This window comes from Abramis brama (assembly GCF_963993115.1).
Source record: "Abramis brama genome assembly, chromosome: 2".
NCBI classification, from domain to species: Eukaryota; Metazoa; Chordata; class Actinopteri; order Cypriniformes; family Leuciscidae; genus Abramis; species Abramis brama.
Genome location: NC_139964.1, coordinates 18,017,203 through 18,039,984, shown reverse-complemented (window position 1 = coordinate 18,039,984; position 22,782 = coordinate 18,017,203). Strand labels below are relative to the sequence as shown.

At 37.7% G+C, this 22,782-nt stretch overlaps 2 protein-coding genes across 2 annotated transcripts in view; both read left to right on the top strand.

Moving 5' to 3' along the window:
* The window catches only part of LOC311069545 (B-cell receptor CD22-like), a gene marked incomplete at its 3' end in the record, with an annotated part of 34,245 nt that extends 25,978 nt beyond the window's left edge, over positions 1-8,267 (top strand). The window contains exons 3-7 of the mRNA XM_084092771.1: positions 5,965-6,222; positions 6,446-6,563; positions 6,920-7,013; positions 7,873-8,093; positions 8,210-8,267. Of these exons, the coding sequence (XP_083948897.1) occupies positions 5,965-6,222; positions 6,446-6,563; positions 6,920-7,013; positions 7,873-8,093; positions 8,210-8,267 (749 nt within the window). The remainder of the gene's footprint in view (positions 1-5,964; positions 6,223-6,445; positions 6,564-6,919; positions 7,014-7,872; positions 8,094-8,209) is intronic.
* Positions 797-8,412, top strand: LOC311069550 (Fc receptor-like protein 5; the record flags this gene model as incomplete). Its single annotated transcript, XM_084092782.1, has 6 exons — positions 797-842; positions 5,182-5,523; positions 6,334-6,576; positions 6,660-6,750; positions 6,920-8,093; positions 8,210-8,412. 5 exons carry the CDS (start codon positions 797-799, stop codon positions 7,035-7,037), a joined length of 840 nt encoding a protein of 279 aa, XP_083948908.1. The 3' UTR covers positions 7,038-8,093; positions 8,210-8,412.
* Between the last annotated feature and the right edge of the window lie 14,370 nt (positions 8,413-22,782).

The following is a 22,782-nucleotide window of genomic DNA, read 5'->3' as shown; positions in this document are numbered from 1 at the left end:
GATAAGGATGAAACTTCAGTATTTTATTACTCTATTAGTGCGCGGATGAGGAGGGTCGAGCTAGCCTCCGTTTTGTTTGACAATACTTTAAACGTCAACGAGAAGTGACATCACCCAACATCACTTAGAGCACCTTTAAAAAGAGAAATTTGCTAAAATGAACCTAATTAAACTGTTCCTTGCACATACTGTAGCTCCTCTGGAAGCATTAAATAAGCATTCTTCACAGTGCATTAAATATGCACATAAGTTTGAGTTTAACTTTTATTACTTTAGTCTAATGTTGTCTCTGATGTTGCGATGTTTAAACTTTGCTTCTGCTATCAGCACTGGTTGAAGTGTCATATCCTGTGTTAAATATAACGTGTTGACTACATAAAAACCCAACGCTGGTTTTACTCAGTTCATTTGTCACTGGTCATGAGTGTTGGTGAAACGGGTAAGAGCATCATTTACTCATCGATTTTTAGATTTAAAAGTGCATGTGTTAATGCAGTCAGTCATTTGGTTGCTGTTGATCTGATGAGCTTCAACACCATTTGTAATAAATTGAAATCTGATGATTATTTCTATAGATGAAGCTCATATAACACATGATTCCTGACATGAGGAATATCTTCTGTTCATCTAATGATCAGTTCATTTACACACTGATGTTGAGCATTAATAATCCTCAGATGTGCAGAGATCTTATTAACACTAAGAGCTGTTTAGGGTGATGAATATAGTGTTTATGAGCATATAAGTGATGTATAATGCTGTATTATAGATATATGTTATGCTGATGTGGGTCAGAATGGCTCCTCCTCTTCCTCTGATCTTCTTTCTGCTCATGATTCACGGTGAGTCTCTCTTACATTTCAACTTCTGAGGCGCTAAAGCAACTAGTTGCTGCTCGATTTTTCCTTTTATTCTGATGCTTATAGTGAAGTTTTTTTTTTTTTTATGATGATTAATGAGCAGTTTTCTGTGGTATGTTGATGTATTTCCTTTTGAAACAGGAAGTTTGGGTGAGGCATGGCAATGGGCTTGTCTATTTTATAAATATCCAGTAGTTTGTAGTTACGTCACAGTCTTGAACATGAGTTGCTTATTTGCTGCTTGCTAGTCAGTGTCAGGTGGTTCAGGAGAGGGACTTTCTCATATATATTTGATACTATATATATATTTGATACTGATTCTTTAAATCGTTGTTGATTATTTTCTTAATCTTAATTGTTATGTGTTTGAATATTTGATAGTGCAGCATTTTTTGGTAACACTTTAGAATAATGGTCCGTAGTTAACAAGTAACTATGCAGGAAGTAATAGGTAGTACTGCATTAACACCGAACTTAATACTATTAACTAATATGGAAGCAATATTAACTAAGCAGTAAGTAATATCTAAATTAGTACAAAGGTAGTTCCTTGGTAGGTATTTGATTATTACTAAAGAAATGTATCCTCACTGAGAACTACTTGTGAACTAAGAAAGAATAACCAATTAATTACTAATCACAAAAGTAACATGTCTAAAAAGTGAACAATTGTGGGGTTTTTTTTTACTCTTAACATGGTCATAACATTTCAGAAGCTTGTGCCTCAAATGGGTTCTTAGTGGAAACCAGTTTATGAATATTATATTTCCCCAAATACATTAGCTACAGGTTGAGATTGTGACTACTACTCTTGCCAAAGGATGGACGCATGTTCTCTGTTTATTTCAAACTTAAACATAGAATAATACTAATAATGATAATTTGTTTAAAATTTTAAATAATTAGGAAGTGATGCTGACACTCATGATTGGATTAGTTCACTATTATGAGCTCTTGAGTGTCAGTTCAATATGTCTCAGACTCCAAAGACCTACCTTTATGTTACAGTAGCCGCCAGAGGAGGACTTCTCTTTAGGATATGAATATAAACATTGATGTTCTCTTGTCAAAAACAATTTGCATCCTTAATGAAGAAATTGGCTGCATTTATGTTGCGATAATCGCAAAACCACATCTTCCAGATTACAATGTTTGTTAGAATATTACTAGTGCCTGTACAGTATGTGTTAAATATAAAATTAAATAACTTGTATTACTTGTGAAAAACATGCTAACTCCTCACTAATTACTCAAGCGTTACCTTGGTATCCCGCAGGAACTACTAGTGATGTGGCCCATTATTTTAAAGTGAAAAACATGCTAACTCCTCACTAATTACTCAAGCGTTACCTTGGTATCCCTTGTTAACTACTAGTGCAGCCTGGTCTCATTGTAATACGTAGGTATTAATACGTAATTTTCTCAAAGATAGAAAACATACTTTTTTGTACGTTTCGATAATGAAACGTATAACGTTAATATGGACGTATCTGCAACGTTTAAACGTAACATTATTACGATTTTACAGCTAAAAAATGTAAACTATTTACTAATATTTCATATCATAACGATATCTGTATAATTTCCCTTTTACCATTTTATAGATTATAAATGTAAGATATCTTAACCCTACTACCACACCTAAACATACTCACTTTATTGACAAAATTAAAAGGATAAAACTTAATGGACAGATATGTGTAGGGAAATGGCAGTTTTATTAACAATATAGCATTAAAACATAGTAAAACTAATCCTACCCCTAACGTTACCCCTAACAATTTCTGTAAACTAAGTTACGTAGGCTAGAATTATAAAGAAAAACAACAGACAGGTATGATCACAATCATTTATTTATTGAGAAAATATCAAAACCGTTACCAAAAGTTGTTCACATGACGATGTGTCGCAGTCCTCTCTGGCAGTATTGTATGAGGTAACGTTACAGAGCAGAATATAAATTATTAATCCATGAAAATGTTAATCCGGTTTCGGTTCGCTGTTCGCTCTGTGAAGGCGCGCGCGCTTCTCCAATTCAAATATAGTACACCAATTTAAACACGGCATGTTGTAATCTGTGACGAAGCATGCGAGAGCCAATAAGCGTCTGATATCACTGCCGTAAAACATGTCGTAACGTTTCGGGAGAAGCGGAAATGGAGATGAAGATCACTGGATAAAGGGCTGAATTTGGATCTGTTTCTTGCAAACAACGTATGGATTCTAAAGATTTGGATTACATCAAGCTAATAAAATTGATATATTTTGTGAATTTATGTTGTGTTTTAGTGTATTATGGGTCTATAGGAGAAAATACCTTTTGTGTCTCACAGTAAATAAAACACAAAATGGTTAAACGATTAAAGAAGGTATTTTTAAGGTTTTAAAGTGTATTCTTGTTTAACACCATATAGGCTAATCATCCGAAACTAATTTGCAGCAGAAGGTATTAAACGTATTACAATGAGACCAGGCTGCACTAGTAGTTAAAGGACAAATCCAGTGAAAAATGAACCTAGGGGTAATTAACACATGGTTACCGAGTCGATCGTTCCCTGCGATGCGTTTTCATGAAAATCGAATGTAAAGAGTTTTATCTTTAAAAACATTTTAGCTCATAACACTAGTATATGGGGCATAGAGTAAGTAAAAATAAATCGCTAGTTAATACCACTAACAAGGCTCAAAATAGCCTCACACTAACACGGTAACATAATGAGGGTCCTTACATACAAACCGAAGCATTGAGAACTTTGTAAGTGTACAGACAGTTTAATAAGAAGATACTTTATAAAGACAGTACATTACGTGTTGACATGCAGGATCCATCTTGGAAAACAGTCTCGACTAATCGAGCCACGAACGCCGTGCTACGTTAGATTTCACAAACGTAATTCCTATCGACCAGCTATCCTATCGACGGCGTTCGTGGCTCGATTAGTCCCGTGTTACCGTGTTAGTGTGAGGCTATTTTGAGCCTTGTTAGTGGTATTAACTAGCGATTTATTTTTACTTACTCTGTGCCCCATATACTAGTGTTATGAGCTAATCTGTTTTTAAAGATAAAACTCTATACATTCGATTTTCATGAAAACGCATCGCAGGGAACGATCGACTCGGTAACCATGTGTTAATTAACCCCAGGTTCATTTTTCACTGGAATTGTCCTTTAACAAGGGATACCAAGGTAACGCTTGAGTAATTAGTGAGGAGTTAGCTGTTTTTCACAAGTAATACAAGTTATTTAATTTTATATTTAACACATACTGTACAGGCACTAGTAATATTCTAACAAACATTGTAATCTGGAAGATGTGGTTTTGCGATTATCGCAACATAAATGCAGCCAATTTCTTCATTAAGGATGCAAATTGTTTTTGACAAGAGAACATCAATGTTTATATTCATATCCTAAAGAGAAGTCCTCCTCTGGCGGCTACTGTAACATAAAGGTAGGTCTTTGGAGTCTGAGACATATTGAACTGACACTCAAGAGCTCATAATAGTGAACTAATCCAATCATGAGTGTCAGCATCACTTCCTAATTATTTAAAATTTTAAACAAATTATCATTATTAGTATTATTCTATGTTTAAGTTTGAAATAAACAGAGAACATGCGTCCATCCTTTGGCAAGAGTAGTAGTCACAATCTCAACCTGTAGCTAATGTATTTGGGGAAATATAATATTCATAAACTGGTTTCCACTAAGAACCCATTTGAGGCACAAGCTTCTGAAATGTCATGACCATGTTAAGAGTAAAAAAAAAACCCACAATTGTTCACTTTTTAGACATGTTACTTTTGTGATTAGTAATTAATTGGTTATTCTTTCTTAGTTCACAAGTAGTTCTCAGTGAGGATACATTTCTTTAGTAATAATCAAATACCTACCAAGGAACTACCTTTGTACTAAATTAGATAATACTTACTGCTTAGTTAATATTGCTTCCATATTAGTTAATAGTATTAAGTTCGGTGTTAATGCAGTACTACCTATTACTTTCTGCATAGTTACTTGTTAACTACGGACCATTATTCTAAAGTGTTACCCATTTTTTTTTATGACTGACACCTTATTTCTGTTTTCATACTTCTGTTTCTGTGTGTTTATTTCTGCAACATCCTCCATCAAAGTTTATGAAGTAATTCACACTGAGATCATTTATCACTCAGTATTCTGAGTAGATGAGCTTTTATTTCCTGTAATGTTTTAGTCAAAATATTGCGTTTTTAAATAGTAATAAAGTATTGTCATATTTTCATGGTCTGTTTTAACTGATAAAACAGCATTTTGATTGTGATGAATTCTGTGTTTCAGGGGTTTCTAGTGATGATTGGGGTGTGAGTTACAGTCCTTCACACATCTGTGCACTAAAGTACTCAACAGTGATAATGAGATGCACTTATACATACCCTACTGGACATCAGATCAAGAAAGTGTTCTGGACTAACGAGTCTATAAAGGGTGTTGAGCCTCCAGATCTGTCTAATGTCACTGAATACAGTCAGAGGCTTCAGTATCTGGGAGATAAACAGCAGAACTGCACCGTCAGACTGAGTCATGTGACACTGAAGGATTCACACATGTACTATTTCAGATTCATCACTGATAAAGATATGAAATGGACTGGTGCTCCTGGAGTGACTCTTAATGTCACAGGTGACTTTGATGAGGTTTATCTCTTCTTCTGTGCATTATGTTGAATAATAATCAGTGTATGACAGCAGCACTAGATATAATGTGTGTGTTGTGTTCAGATCTTCAGGTGGAGTCTCCTGAGAGAGTGACAGAGGGAGATTCAGTCACTCTGAGATGTAAAAGCAGCTGCGCTCTGACTGACAGAGCAACATTCATCTGGTACAGAAACTCACAGCCATTAACTGAGAGAAGAGACAGAAACAATGAACTCCTGCTGCAGTCAGTCAGAAGAGAGGATTCAGGCAGATACAGCTGTGCTGTAGACGGACACACTCACATCTCTCCTGCTGTTCAGATCAATGTCATGTGTGAGTACAGATTCATTTGTAAAAAAAAAAAAAAAACCAGAGATTGTGTTTAAATGAGATGATTTAAAGATTAAATTTTGTATATTTCTGTTAGATCCTTCAAAGAGCGTCTCAGTGTCCATCAGTCCATCTGGTGTAATAGTGGAGGGAGATTCAGTGACTCTGAACTGCATCAGTGACTCAAACCCTCCTGCTCTGAACTTCAGCTGGTTTAAAGGAGGAACGATTGTAGGATCTGGAAGAATCTACAACATCTCAAAGATCAGCTCTGATGACAGTAAAACATACAAGTGCAAGTCCATCAATGAACATGGAGAGAAATACTCAGATGCTGTGACTTTAAACATCATGTGTAAGTTTATTATAAAACATAAGATGCTAATTCTGTTTTGATTAATTTGGTTCATATTAGTCATTTTAAAAATGTGTCAGAGGTCTTAAATAATTTGGTGATTGTTATTAGACCCACCGAGGAACGTCTCAGTGTTGATAAGTGGATCTGGTGTAATAGTGGAGGGAGATTCAGTGACTCTGAACTGCATCAGTGACTCAAACCCTCCTGCTCTGAACTTCAGCTGGTTTAAGGAGAATGAAACCTCAGCTGTTGGATCTGGACAGAGTTTCAGTGCACTACAGAGTGGACGCTTCTACTGTCAGGCTCACAATCAACATGGATCTCAGAGATCAGACGCTGTAACTGTCACAGGTGAAGCTTTTATTAACACACTCCTGTATCTTCACATCATTCATCAGTTTGGAGAGTTAATCATGATGATCTTCCTCTTTCAGTTCATCATGTTGCTGGTAGGAATGTGATTATGATCACAGCGGCATCTGGAGGATTATTCATCTTCATCATCATCTTCATCCTCTTTATAATGTGAGCTCAATAAAAAAAAACTGCAGTGATTTTACAAGTTCACTGTTGGTCTGATGTAAAAGGAAATTATTATTTTGTGTTTTATTATTAATCTTCAAAAACAGCATTCATATTTTCATTTAAATTGATACATTTATCCATATGCTGTTAACGTCTTTGATTATAACAGAAAGAAACGAAGGAGTGTTAAATCTGAAGATCTCACAGTGAAAGATGTAAATCTAAACATGATGTCAGAAGAAACAGAGGATCCACGTACAAAGGCAAGTTCTTGCAATAGTCTTTAATGAAGAATTAACAGTCTGTCGACACAGAACTGGAATAAACTCACAGTCAGAGAACAGTAGGTCAGCAGAAACAGAAGACTCTTGGTGATTGTTTGCAGAGCTGGTAATTCACGTAGGGCAGTAACACAGTCATTGTAAGTGGCCACAAAACTGCAGAGAGAAAACAGTAGAAGGCCAGCAGGGTGACAGGGCAGAGAAAGCACAAGACGAGCACAACTCCTCTAGGCTAGACAAGATAACACAAGCTAAATCTTCATGGAAATAACATAAAACACAGGCATGACTCACGTACACACGTAATAATCCGACAAAGAACAAGGGGAACAAACGAGAAAGTAATGAGACTAAAGTGAGAACAGGTGTCAGAGAGAGAGAGAGAGAGAGAGAGAGAGAGAGAGAGAGAGAGAGAGAGAGAGAACAAACCCAGCTCATGACACATGACTTCACAAAAGCAGAGAATGAATCGATTAGCCGTTATCTGTGTTTCAGACTGTAACTGTACGGGAAACTAACATTATCAATTGTTAGTCTTTATTAATAATATCCAGTAAAAACATTCATAAACTAATATGTCTTTCTTTTTAGACCAGTGATTCTCAAACTGTATGTACAGCGCCCTCAGGTGGTGTGACACATGAAGAAAGAAATCACTTTTGACATGAAAAAAAAATCACTTATTTTTTTTGCATGGTTTCATTAAAATTTCTGATATAGTTACAGTTTTAATATAGATTTATTTGCTAATAATGTGATAATCATTAGTATATTTACAGTCAGTTTGATTATTTCACTTCTGATACTCATTCTGTCCTTTTCTTCTCCTGCAATCAACAAGCCTCTTTCTGAACCGGATTCAGCCAATGACGCTCTGATTCAGCCAATTCATGCCAGTGTGAAACCCAGAAGATTCAGAGGAAAAACTCCTGAATCCAGAGATACTGAGGAGATCCTGTACACAACTGTCCAACATCACAGAAAGACAGAGACGAAGAGAGCAGAGGAGAATGAATGTCAGCATGACGATATAAGAGTTCATCAGCCTGATGCTGCAGTGAGGTGAGAAAAACCAACTTAACCAGCTTAACCAATGCCAATTTAACCAGTACCAGCTTAACCAGCACATGTTATATCACCTATAATATTGTTGTGCTCCTGTTTATTTTGATTTTTAGGCGATCAACTGTTCAGATTGTGGAAGCTTCATCAGTGATCTACAGCAGCGTTAAATGAGTGACAGAAGCCTGTGTTCAGATATCATTCTAGACCAGAAAATGGATTATTGTATAGTTGTGGAATAATTTACCCCTCTGACCACAACCAATATAAACAGGTTCATCACCCACATTAAGACTCATGTCAGTATTCAATATTCACTTTTAGGCATAAGCTTAGAAATAAAATAAACTTCAGAGAGAAATATATTTACAATCTGAATAATCTTGTTCACATTTTATACATCACAATCTCATCTCCACAAACAGCATTACCAGCTTCACTTATTACTAACCAGACTGACTTTATTCCAGAGTCTACAGAAGCCTATGTGGAGACTGCAGACCTGGAGCCGGTAGATATATGCATAGATATCCATATAAGTCTAGATGTCTTAAGGCGGAGTCTCGAACGGCATCACCGGCGGCCATCTTGTCACAGGGAAGCTTTCTGGGTATCTGACACAAATCCTCTTATCTCGCTGAAATCTTGACGGATTTACAAACGGTTCGGTTTCTTACAAACATTATTAACGTGGCTATAATTCTGGATGCTTGAACATGTTTAAATATATAATATTATATTTATTGATAAGTATGCAGTGTCATAACTACGTCTCTGACGTTTATAACAAACCAAACCGTTTGAAAATCGGTAGAAAATTGAGCAAGTTATGGTTATTTAAAAAGTACATGCACCATTAAAACACAATGTTACGAGTGAGTGAGCTCCCTGTGGCAAGATGGCCGCCGTGTGCGGATGTCGACCTCCATTGGCCAGCAGCGCGGACGAGACATCTAGCCTTTATTATATGATATCTATGAATATACGACCCAGGCAGTTTTACACCCCTGTTGTTCCTGATGCGTCCAGTAGGGGGATATACGACGAAATAACATAATTAAATCGACGCTCGAAACTTACACATTAATAACCGTCCTGTCCATAGACTTTGACTAATTTAGTGTTTTTTGTTCATTTAAATATAAACGTTACAGTGTAACGATAGACAGTTGAATGATCTGCAATACAGATTAAAATATCTGTAGATATTCAGTTGGGCTTCACTCTCTTCACTCGGCCTACAGAAGACTATTTGTTTTTGTTAATTGAAAAATTAATAACACACACAGTTGGATCAGATGACAAGTAATGATATAGGACCTACTGTAGAATAGTTATATTTAACATAGGTTTTTATATACAGGAGAATGAGTGATATATGTTGTTATGTAATTTATATAAAGTTACATTTAGATATTAACCATATTTAGCTCATTAGACATACAGTGTAATCATAAAGATCCTCGATGAAATATCTGCTGTAATATTCTCTATTGGTCGTCATACAGCTACACAACAGTGTCCTATAGCATTTTATGAAGACAAACACAATTTATCCCTTTTCTAAAATGCCAAGGGCCATTTAGAAGAAAGAGACAATATTGTTGTTCACAAAAAAAAAAATTTAAATGTAAAATTAAGATATAAATGAGATAATTAGATCATCTCATTTATAAGAAACAACTCAAACCAAAATCTACAGTAGGATACATTCAAACCATATGGGAGCAAAGTTTTTAATGTGATTTTTACGTCAGACATAATAAAAAATATTTGAGTGAGTGTGTAGTTCAACTCTTTACTTAGAGAGAGAGATTTACATACATACTGTCCATACATATATGGCCATTATAAATGTGTCTTTTGTGTGTTCACACATTTCCAATATCTACTGTAATATTGCCCCAGAAACCATGTGGAGTTTTAATGCAAGGAGTAAACAGGGGCCAGTTGCATAAACATAGCCATTATGTTAAGACTGTGTCTTAAGAACTAGTATGATCAACTAGAAGTTAGTTGGGGTAATCAGTCTTACTGTTCGGTGTCAAATTAGGCCAATCTACATTTTTATGTTACTGACTTTAAAAAGTTATTAACAGTTTTAAAGAATAAAATTGGATGACTAACTTGTAAGACTAGTCTTAACAGTTTATGCAACTGGCCACTGAGTCTTACCAGAAGAGGCCATCTCACGCAAGCGGAAGACAGGCAACAAAAGACAATTAAAAAGAAGACCCATCTATTGACATATAGAAATGAACTGATGTCTACCCTTAGCTAATCATTTATAAATAATAAATGTTGCATCATTGCAAAACAACAATAACTTTAGCAGATTATTTAACAAACCTCAGTTCGTGTCATTTACTGTCCAGCCTCCCCCTACTGGACGCATCAGGAACAACAGGGTCATGAAACTGTCTGGGCCGTATATCTCCCGGCTCCAGGTCTGCAGCCTCACCATACTCACTGAAGCTCTTAGTGAGAATTAACAGAGCTTTACATGATGATGCTTTATTGAAAATAATAGTTTAGTTTGATGTCACCAGTATTGTGATCAGTGTTTACTTTTGTTTGGCAGTTTGATGGCTTTTTAATATTATAATATTGTTTGTTTGTTTTGTTGTCTACTGTACCTGTGCTTGGCCAAAACAGTAAAAGAAAGCTTGTTGATGATAAAGATCATGTAGCGACCCGAATCACTGATCTTATTCAGAGTAAACTCTTTGACTCCATTGGTGATTATTTTTGTCATATTATATATTAAGTGTTCATGTGACTGCATGTCTTAATATGATTCTGTCATAGTGTCTAAAAGTTATTCATGTGAAATCTGTTTTTCAAAGTAAAAAATTGGAACATCTGATTTGAATCATGGCAATGTTGACGGTGACAATTTTGAGATTAATATCAATAACCCACTTTTAATTAGGGATGAGATTTGTGACTCACTTCACTAAATGATGAAGTGCACACTTTAAACCTGTTGAACAAACAGGACAAACACACAGAACTACATCTGAAGAGTGATTTATGTCTGTACGAGTCACTGCTCAGACTCAGTCAGAGAATTTGGATTTGTTTGTATTGCTCTCTGACAACAAGATTAACATTTGAAATAACTAACATAACTAATTGTGTTTCAATTTTGAAACTTTAATGCTTGTTTCTCGACAACAGTAACTGTGCAACAAAATAAAATAAAATAAAAAATAAATCAGTGCATATCCCACCACAAAAACGACAAATGATTAACTTATTAATTAAATCTGGAGGAAAACTGAGATCCTGACATTCGTTAATTGATGGACAGGTGAACACAAATAAAAAATAACATTAAATTGATGATGAAACTAAGCCATTAAAATGACACTCTGACAGCACCACCTACAGGTCACACTCCTACAACAGTCTAATGCACCATACATACATAATGCACCAAATATGGGTTCATTTTTTTTAATTTTTTTTTACAATTATTTCGTTTAAAGAAATCTGTGAAACCAAAATGTCCAGCCCATTTAGTTTTCTTGTGATAACATAAATACAATGTTTAACATACACTATTTTTCATCGCACATGTTTTACACACCATTGTTGTTCTAATTTTGAAGAATCTGATGTTGTGGTTCTATTCATCTTACAATTACACATGTTTGTCTAGGGGTGTGTTTTCTCACACACAAAATCGAGTCCAGCAGCAAACACTGAGAAGTGCTCCTGATGCTGCCGTTTATCCTGCAGTTAATCGATCTGTTCCCATATAAACAGCTATTGCTGCTCCTCCTATTTTTAGTCAATTATTTTGGTATGTTTAACTCAATCAAGTAAACGATATTCAGAGATTGTATTAAGTTAATAAAGTTAAATATCACTGTAATATTTACTAGCCACATAATTCTTTTTTAGAGTGCATATAAACAGCTATTGCTGCTCCTAATGGTGCGTTCACACCAAACGCGAATATGCGTCTGGCGCGAGTGATTTCAATGTTAAGTCAATGGTAAGACGCGTTTACGCGCGTCTGGAGGTCTTGCGGCGCGAATGAGGCGTTTAGCGCGGCGCGGTAGACGCGAATTCGCCTCATTCGCGCGAACTAGACGCGAATTGAGCGTCTGGCGCGTTTCGCGCGTTAAGCGCGAATTGTGCTTTTTGTGCATCACGCGTTTGACGCGAATTCGCGTCTGCCGCCCGAGTTGAAAAATCTGAACTTCTGCGTCAATTCACGCCGCGTTAACCAATCAGGAGCCTGCCTGCTTGCTGCTGTCACGTGGTGAACTGACAGTTTAATGTTATTTTATGTTTGGCCTCAATAAATTATTTTGTAATATGACTAAAATGCACAACAAAGCAAATCTTTCACATAAAAACTCGATTTCAATATGAGAGATAGCCTACTCATTTGTATTGAATGCTATTTATTCCATATCTATTCTAGATTAGCCTATATGAAACTTTATTAATCTAATGTAAAGACACCAAACACAATTAAGTGTATAAAAACTTTTCAAAAAAAATAACAGGACAGGTTTCACTTTTGGAGGCTGCCTCCATTTATTATCAAAACAAAAATAAATGACAGATTAGGTGCGGGAGAGGGTGAACCTCGCGCCGGGCTTTACAGCGCGGGCTCGTCAGGCAGCGACCACTCGAGGCCGAGGCTTTATACGGCCTACGCTGTCCTCGTCAGCGTCCTCACCGTTAGGTCCACCAAACCTACCTCCTGGAGCAAATTGTGAAACTCCTGAAACCCTCCGGAGGTTTTGGTGGACCCGAGTACAGCGACGATGTCCCCTACGCAGCTGTTTCTGCTCTTCAGATCATATAAGAGCGGTGACTCTCTCGATTAATGCTATTGCTAATGCTCGATAAACATCTAAAAAAGATGGCCGCCAACAGCTTAGAAACTTTCGCCCCCTGACTTCGCCTTTGACGCGCGTAAATTTCGCTTCAAACTTTTGATTTTACGCGCGTCAATTTCACTCTTGACGCGCGAATGCACACAAAGTGGTCACGCGTATAACTAGACGCGGCAGGCGCGAATTTTGACGCAGATTCGCGTTTGGTGTGAACGCAGCATAACACTCCTACAGCTGCTCCAGTCACAAGTTTATTGAGAAAAATTGTATTCTGAGTCTGAAGAAGAGCTTTCTGAGTCTCCTTATAGTCCTGCTGTCTGTATCTCTCATATACATTCTTTCTCCTCAGTGACTCAATCTTTTCCAGAAGCTCAGTGACCTGAGATCGATCTTTATCTTTGTTGTTAAAACATGAAATCCTCCTGAACACTGATCAACCACTGACTGCAGTGTTTTACATTCTCCCAGATAATCTTCTATTGGACCGTGTATCTGATCTCTGTGAGTAAAGAGCACTATTGTGTGTTTTAAGAACTTTTCTCCAAAATTCTCCTGGATCCATTTCACAGCTGTAACGACCTCCTCTGTGAACTTCACACCCACTTTGATCACCAGTAGAAACACATCAACGCCATGATGTGTACAGTCAAATATCTGCTCGATTTTGCTCTGAACGCCTCTTATGACTGTATCAGAGAGTCCTACAGTATCGATGACATTGACTGTTCGTCCATCCACCTCTGTATGTGCCAGTGTACAAATCTTGGTCTCAGACTCAGCAGAATAACCTTCTTTAAATGTTTTTCTCTCTCCACCCAGGATGGTGTTTCCTGATGCAATCTTTCCTGCCTCAGTCGAGCCCAACAGTGCAATATTCAGATCTGACACTGTAAATGAGATGAACAAGATAGATAGATAGATAGATAGATTACTTACTTTGAAGAGGTATTTCCATGCTGATCCTCCGTATCTTGCCTGTCAGTGAAATCAGTGTTAATGATTTTTCCTCTTACTCTTAAAAAACAAAGTGACATGTGAAGGTCAAGTATGATGACCCATACTCTGAATTTGTCCTCTGCATTTAACCCATCCAAGTTAGTGCACACACATTAGGAGTGAGTAAATACTGTACTCTCACACACTGCAAATCGTTGACACACACACACACACACACACACACACACACACACACACACACACAGACACAGAGCAGTCAGCAGCCATTTTGTTGCCCGGGGGAGTGATTGTGTGTTAGTTGTCTTGCTCAATGGCACCTCAGTTATTTCCTGCCGGTATTGAGAATCGAACCTGCAACCTTCGGACTGGTCTAATTCTCTAACCATTAGGCCATAAAACTTGCTGCTTTTTCACACATTACAAATAAAAAAGTAAGAAAAAACGTTTTTTTTAGTAAGAAGAAATATCTTCTGTTAATTTTTCTCTGGAACAGCCTCATTTCTTTTCCAGTCATACATAGCAACACAAAATTCCAATAGTTCACTGAATGTTGTCCTGTTCATTTTCTATTTAAAGGGGTCATATAATGGTACATGCACTTTTACAAGTTGATTGTACTGAAATGTGTGTTGACAGTGCCTGTACACAACCATCAAAAAATGAAAAAAATCCATCCAGTGTTTTTTTTTTTAATCTTCTTATATGTTTTCCCCCGTCTCAAATCAAGCCGTTCGATTTTGTGATGTCTCAAAATCGATGCCCCTCCCACGATTGTTGATTGACAGCAGCGTTTCAACACCAACCCGCCCTCGCTCGTGAGCGAGCTGTCAATCATAGTCCGCGCGGACCGGCGTGGTCATTGTTGATACGCTGGAGCACTGTCTATGAGCAGAATGGCATCTAAGCGATTGTGGTGTTCTGTTGGTGTAATAAGGAACACAACAGTCATTTTGATGTTCCTAAATCCGAACCGCTGAAGACGCAGTGACTGAGTTTGTTTATATGAGTTATAAGTTATTAAAGGAAATTTATTTTGATGTATTGACTAATATACTAAATAAAATAAGAATTTTAATGGAAAACATGGAAAATAATTGATTTTAATTTCAAATCCAACAGGTGTGTTGTCCAAAAATAATTTGTTAATGTATTGTTTACTATGTGTTTAGTCTATAATATATACTGTGTGCATTAATGCACTTGAAATGTATTTTTCCAATACATTTGCTTATACATTATAATCAAGTACAACATATTGTTGACATTTTTGTCCGTTTTATACATAATATTTGCTGTAATTTATGAGAGGAGTCTTAGCAAAGTAATTTGTTTGACTTTACAACTGTGAACAGAATACTTTCAATATCATATTATGTTGTTCTAAGTCAATTAAACACATTTAATTGTAATCAGACTACACTACACTGAACAACACTGACTTTTAGTATGGTGAAAGAGTCAAGTTTTGTGAATTTAGGCTATAGAGTCTAACAACACAATGAGTTAGAACAACTTCAACTTAAACAGAAAAGCTGAAAAAAACCTTTTAAATACTGTCTATGGAAATAACATTTAATCATGCATGAAATATAAGAACATGTTGTTTAATGCGCATGCGCCGGAAATACTACGTCATGATGACGCACTACTTCACTGGAGTTTGAAAAATGCGCTGTTATGTTTCTGTAATCGCGATGCGTGAGGAAACGGAAGCTTTCCAACCCAAACAAGAAGAGAACCAGTGTTGCCAGACGTTCAATAATTATTGTATTTGTACGATAATTTTGACCTCTGTACGATGTACGATCAATAATGACAAAAAATCCTATAATGTACGATCATTTCAGAACTGTGTGACACTTCAAATGATGGTCGTTCGTTGTAATCATAGGGCTTCTATACTCATTGATCTAGCTGTGGATTCTACGTCTACCGGGAGAAGAATGTGAAGAGAGAGGGAGCGAGAGAGCGTGTGTGTGCTAGTGTGCCTCAGGAAGCGCATGTAAGGACCCAACCAATCAATTGTAAGTTCATGAAGATAGCTATGTGCGGCAAGCTTAAAATTCAAGATTACCTGTCTCAATTTGCATGGGTCATTTATCTATATTTGTGTAATTGATAGTTATGTTTAATTCCCTGTAAAGTAGCAATACAAATGTTCTCTATTTTTAATCACTTTGAGCCCAGTGTCAGTGAAGATGGTGTGGTCAGTGGAATCCTGGTGTTTGTGGGAAATAGAAGGAACCTTGCCCAGCACTACGATGTGACCCTGATGAGGTAATCACATCACACATTCATCAACAGTTAGCAGTCAAAAGTTTACATACGCTTTGCAGAATAAACTGCTTCATCAGGGTAGTACTAAATAAAAAGAGAAAATATACATTTTTGTGATCCCTCCTATTGCTAAAATTATTAACATTTTGCAGATACTGCAAGGTGTATATAAACTTTTAATGAGTATTTTATTATTAATCTATTATTGTTCCTTGCAAAATTTCACATTCACTGTAGTAAATTCACTCAGCAGAATCCCTTATTCATTGTTTTTAGAAGAGAGGTCCAACAATACATCCAAAGCATTTCGTTATCTAAGAATCTTAAAGCTCTTAAGACAATAAACTTGTTTCAACTTTTTAATTTATTTCATTAAAGCTTTCTGTTCTGTTTTTTTATTTTATTTTTTATGAGCATATGTACAGGCTATATGTATATATAGCCTGTACATATGCTCATAAAAAATAAAATGTACAAATTACATACAACGGAATAAAGAAAGCAAAGCAACATATATATATATATATATATATACTGCTTTGCTTTCTTTATTCCGTTGTATGTAATTTGTAAATTTTTGCTATGTAAGTTATATTTTTGATACCTTGGCATTAATTAAAAAAAAGAAAAAGAAATTGAAGAGAAGAGTACTTAGGCATGCGCGAACGCACGGGACACAGTCTAAGCACATACACGCTTACTTTAAGCGAAGAGGAGAGATTCGCGATTGCACTGAACACGTTTTAAGCGAGCCCAGAGAAAATTCTTACAAGAGCAGCGTGTATCTGAGAGCGCGCGCCCAGTTCCCGCGCGCGAGCAGAGAGATTCGCACTGGGCACATTATATTCCGCACGCGAGCAGAGAGATTCGCGCTCGCGCATTATATTCCGCGCGCGAGCAGAGAGATTCGCGCTCGCGCATTATATTAATGTACTTTCGCGCTACAATAATGCGCTCTCGACATTTGACAGGAAAATAACGCCATAGTTGGAAAGCATCTTTTGCAGCGATTTTTGTGTGAGCGTATCAGTGAACACCACAGACCACTCGGTGAGTTTCAAGTCTTTGTAAATTTGCACCTTAATCATTTCTACAGCTGGACGAAGGTAGCTTAATGTTCAATATAAATAGTTGCAACACATTTTATGTGAGGGTTTCGGCTAACGTTAGCTAACTTAAACTAACGTTAGCTTAACCAACTAAATCAGATGCACATGTTCGGAAGTGTGTAACGTTAACTTTACTGGCTTTGGGTGGGTAAATGAGCGCAGCGCGGTAGACGCGAATACGCCTCATTCGCGCGTCGAGACAGGAACAAAAATGATCTCTCTTGGAAGAGGATTAGTGAGGAGATTGTACAACCTGGTAAGTTGTAAGATGTACAAATTTCACTTTTGAGTCACGTTATTGACCTACCAGCTACACAGCAAAATCCCCAGTGTTAAATCAACACTGCTCAGAGCAAATATGGTCCCACTCTACAGAGTGTTAAAATAACACTGAAGCAGTGTTAAAGTAAATGAGATAATTAAGTGATTAATTGAGTGATGATTGAACATTAGTGATGAACACCTGCAGTTAACAAGCAGAATCACTGAAGGAAAGTGAAACACAAGAACTACAACTGACTTCCAGTCACAGTCACATTAAATCAGATGAAGATAAAAGAAGACATTAAATCTGTGAAGATCTCAGCAGAAGAGGATTAAACAACTCCACAAACAGCATGATCTGTGAGCTCAGGGCAGTTGAGATTCAGGGAGATCTGTCAGCTGATGAAAGTGCTATTGGTGGTGCCAAATTCTAACTGTGACGTGGAAAGGGCATTCAGCATTGTGTGTCACATCAAGACAGAATTTAGGAGTCAGATGTCTCACCAAACACTTGTGAATCTGATGTCTTGCAAGATAAACAAATTCAAGGGGCTTTGGGATACCTCCCTGAAATTACTTTTTGCAGGTTGGGATGTCTGCGAGAATACTTTTTATGCACAAAAACTAAACAAAAATAAAGTTTTTATTCATCAATCTCTTCTCTTCCACGTCATTTTCCTACACTGTAGACGTAGTAAATACAGTGGAGCGCTTCCAGGTTCTACGTCAGAACGTTGCCTCATTATTGGCCGGCTCCTGCATCAGCATTGCACGTGTGTCATACTCACGTGACCAGCATCGGCCAATCATGAGGCGGTGTTGTAACCCTACCCACAACTCTATGGCTGAGTCCCAATTCGCATACTATCCGTCCTAAATAGTATGCGAAACTAGAATTAGTACGTCCCAAATCGTAGTATGTTGAAATGAGTATTCCAAAGATACCCGGATGGTCTACTATTTCCGGTTAGAATTCGAAGTGCAGATCAATGCACACTCTAACGGCTAATATTGCCCACAACCCATTGCGTGCGGGAGGGAGAAGCTTTGTGGTGATGGTGGTGATGTAAACATGGCAGCCGGTGTGGTGAACAATCGAGTCCGATTGAAGAGATGAGTCCGAGCTGCGTCAATAGCAGAGGAGAAAGACCGCGAAATTTAAAAATACGACTGTATTTTTTACACACCGGATGCAGCAGCGGAGATGCGCCCTCAGTTTTTAAGTGTAAGAATTCAAATGTTTAACCCTAATTAAAGTTATATTTTATTGTATCGTAATATTAATGAGTTTAAGTTGTGCCAAAAAAGTACCGTGTTTATCTTGTAGGGTAAATAAAAAGGCTCTAGTACAGTGTCATGCAAGTGTCTTTTTTTATGTATTTCTTTTGATGTTTCTGTCTTAGATTTATACTTAAACACCTTTTACTACACTAACCATAGTTTAACCACACTGACTTATTTGTAGTAATACTGTGGCTGTACAAATGTTAACTTTATCAGTCCAACCAAAGAAACATGGTTACTACACTTTTACTATAGTAAAAGCATGGTTCGTTTTCATCGGGGTATTTTTGAGTATTATACATAAGTATAAAATTAAGTATAAAATACGTTAAACAATAGTTATACTATAAACTTTAAATATTTTAACTCAGAAAATAAGTAGCTTTCGTTACACACAGTGCACATGAACGTCAGAACCAGCCGCCTCACAAACGAGCGTTTAGTTGATCTACGATGACGCCCTGCTTCACTCCTCAGTTTGGTAGAACACATTGTAAATGTATTGTGGAAAAAACGATGAGGAAAAAAAGATGGGAATAATAAATAAAATTATATTGGACATATAAGAATGAATGAAATGTAAAATGTTTTGTTAACAGTCACGGTGTGCGTAACTAGGCAACCACGTTCTCGTTCACGTTGCATGACGTCATCAAAGTATGTCCCAGAACGTGCATACTCTTTTGCTACACACTCAAAAGTATGTACTTTTTCCTCACAAAAAAAGTACATACTTTTTGGTCGTAGTATAAGTAGGCGAATTGGGACTCAGCCTATCCCTCCACCTGTCAGGGTTTCACCAGATCTGCACACTCCGCCCACTCGTTCACTCTCCCCTGATTACTGATTTACCTCACCTGCACATCATCATCATCAGCACCCTATATAACACCACTCCACCATCAGTTCACTGTCTATGCTGAGACAGAAAAGAGGTAAACGATGGGTACTATACGGTTATCCGGACCACACGTAAATAATTATCAAAATGGCGCCACACTTATTTCTGAATAGAACGTGTGGTCCGGATAACCGTATAGTACCAAACCATGTACTTTTTGCATGTGAGAAATATAATGATAGTAGAATAAATTGGCAGGAAATGGAAGGAGAGAACTCAATACATGATATACTTGAAGAACAGGGTATGAAAAAGGAAAGACTTGATGCTTTATTTATTTTTCTTAATAATACTGGTTTAATGAAAAGAATATAAGTTTTTTTTATTTTTTTTATTCAAAACTAAGATTCTATTAAGTTCATGGTATTATACACTCCTGTACAGTTGGTGGTGGTATAATACAAAAGTAGTAATCTGCCAAAAAAAAAAGAAGTTCACTGTCTAGTCTCGTCTTTACCAAGACACGCAAGACTCACTCCCATGACTTACCTGATCTACTTACCTGCGATACTCATCTTTTATAGTATGTATTTTCATAGATCATAATTTTTTTTGGCCTGTTGTAATGGACATAAACTAAAAGCCACAAAAAGAATTTCTAGTGCTGGCTGGGGTATGAGTTACAGTCCTTCACACGATTTTATGTCCATAAAATAGCCCTCCACTCCAGAATCGATCAAAGCACCGGATGTGTTCGAGAGTTGCCGCGTGCAGGTGGGGAGGAGCTGAAAACTTTTTTTATGTTTTTTTTTTAATCCTACTGACTCTTCAAGGCATCTTATTTTTAAATGAGTTTGTTTATTTGTAAAACTGCTGTAAGATTTAAAGAGGCATGGGAAGAAGACCTGGGAGTTGAGCTCTCCGAAGCTGCATGGGACTTGACTACGATACAGGCCTGCTCAGTCAGCAGCAGACACCAACTGATCCAATTCAAAGCTTTTCACCGCTTACATTACACTAAAGCCAAATTGCATAAAATGTCCTCTCTGTTTCAACAATGTGTGACAGGTGTAAGGTGGCAGAGCATACTGCTTCTCTAGTTTTGCCCTTTATTTTCTGGATTTTAGTCAAGCATTTTTGACTGGTACTCCAAGGCTCACAATAAGCCTCTTCCACCGGATGCTGAACTTGCCATCTGCGGCCTCTCACAGCGCACCTCTTGCCTTTCAGGAGCATTGCAACAGTCCCTAATGCTGGGTATGGTCATGGCTAAGACACTTAAAAAATGGAAATCAACCTCACCCCCCTCCTTCCAGATGTGGATTATGGACATGATCTCTGTCCTACAGATGGAAGACTCCCGACTTTTGAGGACTGATCATATTGAAAAGTTTTCTGCTTTTTGGGGGTAATTTCTTGGACATTTGAATAAGTTAAAACACTCAGTCGACTCAAGGTTTAAGGTGCTTATCCCTTCTGGACACCTGGACTGTTACACAGCTTTTTACTATTGCACTTTTATATTTTGGTATTTCTTATAATTATATTTCTTTTTTTCTTTCTTGTGTGTGTGTGTGTGTTTGTGTGTGTAGTCCGAGCCAGTGCTGTTTGTTCTGTGTATTGCGGAACTCCTCCGAAAAATCCTTAAACGAGTCACAGCATTCTTGCCCATTGTCCCACATGGCCGTTTCCCATTTTCTGGCTTGGCCGACCATGAGTGTGATGGCAAAGGCCACTTTGGATCATTCTGTGGAAAAACAGGAGGGCTGGAGTTAAAAAGTCAGAGAACATTGTGACAAAAAGGAGTGACATGAATTAGTCTCACCGGAGTATGGAGCAGGTGGATTAAAGCGAGGTTCGGCACGACGGGGAACGGCCACATCAGTGTTGGGAGAAGGCGGTACAGTTGGCTCCACGGGGACGTTGGTCTGGAACCTTTCAAGCCATTCTGTGAGCTCTGCAAGCTGGAGAGACGTCTCAGAGAAGTAGTGGTGGGGGAAAAAATCGATTCTGTTTAGTATCGCGATATTTTGCGCACGCGATTATATCGATACAGTAGCGCAAAGTATTGCGATATTTAATTATAAAATTATCTGTTTTACTTTCGGGTTTTCTTCATTGGTTTTCTCGGAGTTTACTCTGATCATGTACATTCGCGTATTACATCCACAGGGTGGCGCTTTGTAGTCGTGCTCGTGCATTCAACAACAAATTAAAATGAAAATGGCTTCATCACAACCGGTTGTACACGACGCTCCGTTGTCTTTCAAATCGAAAGTGTGGGTAAATTTTGGGTTTCATCAAAAAGCAAATAGTAAAGACCTTGACATGCAGCATGCTATATGCAAGGAATGCCATATGAAGATTAAGTACTGTGGGAATACGACAAACTTGAGAGCCCATCTTACAAGGTATCATTTGGAGTTAGCCGCCACTGAGGAAGTGAAACGCCCCAAAGTTGTTGTCCTACCCCCAAATCAACGCACCTTGGACCAAACAAAAATGATCAAGTTACCTCCAAACTCCGAAAGAGCTAAGAAAATCACGGAGGCGATTGCCTACTTTATCTCCAAAGATTTGCAGCCTTACAGTGTTGTGGAGAACGAAGGTTTCCAGAATCTGCTTAGCATACTGGAGCCCAGGTATGTGATCCCCTCACGTAAATATTTTACCGACTCTGCCATCCCCAAACTCTACAGCGAAGTCAGAGATGAGGTAAATGAAACTTTGAGTTTAGCCGACGGAGTTGCTATAACGTGTGACGGTTGGTCATCAAGAGCTACGGAATCGTACATGACCATAACCGCGCATCACATCACGAATGAATGGCAGCTTTTAACTCATGTTTTACAAACCAGGGCGATGCATGAGAGCCATACCGGGGCCAGTGTGGCCGAGTTGCTGAAAACGGCAACCGAAGAGTGGGGTATCGCTAACAAACAGATTGTTTTGGTTACGGACAACGCGTCCAACATGGTTGTGGCCGCGCAGGTGGGGGGGTATCTTCACGTGAAATGTTTTGCCCATACGCTCAACCTCGCCTCACAGCGCGCACTAAAGCTGCCTGCTGTCGCCAGGTTACTAGGAAGAGTCCGGCG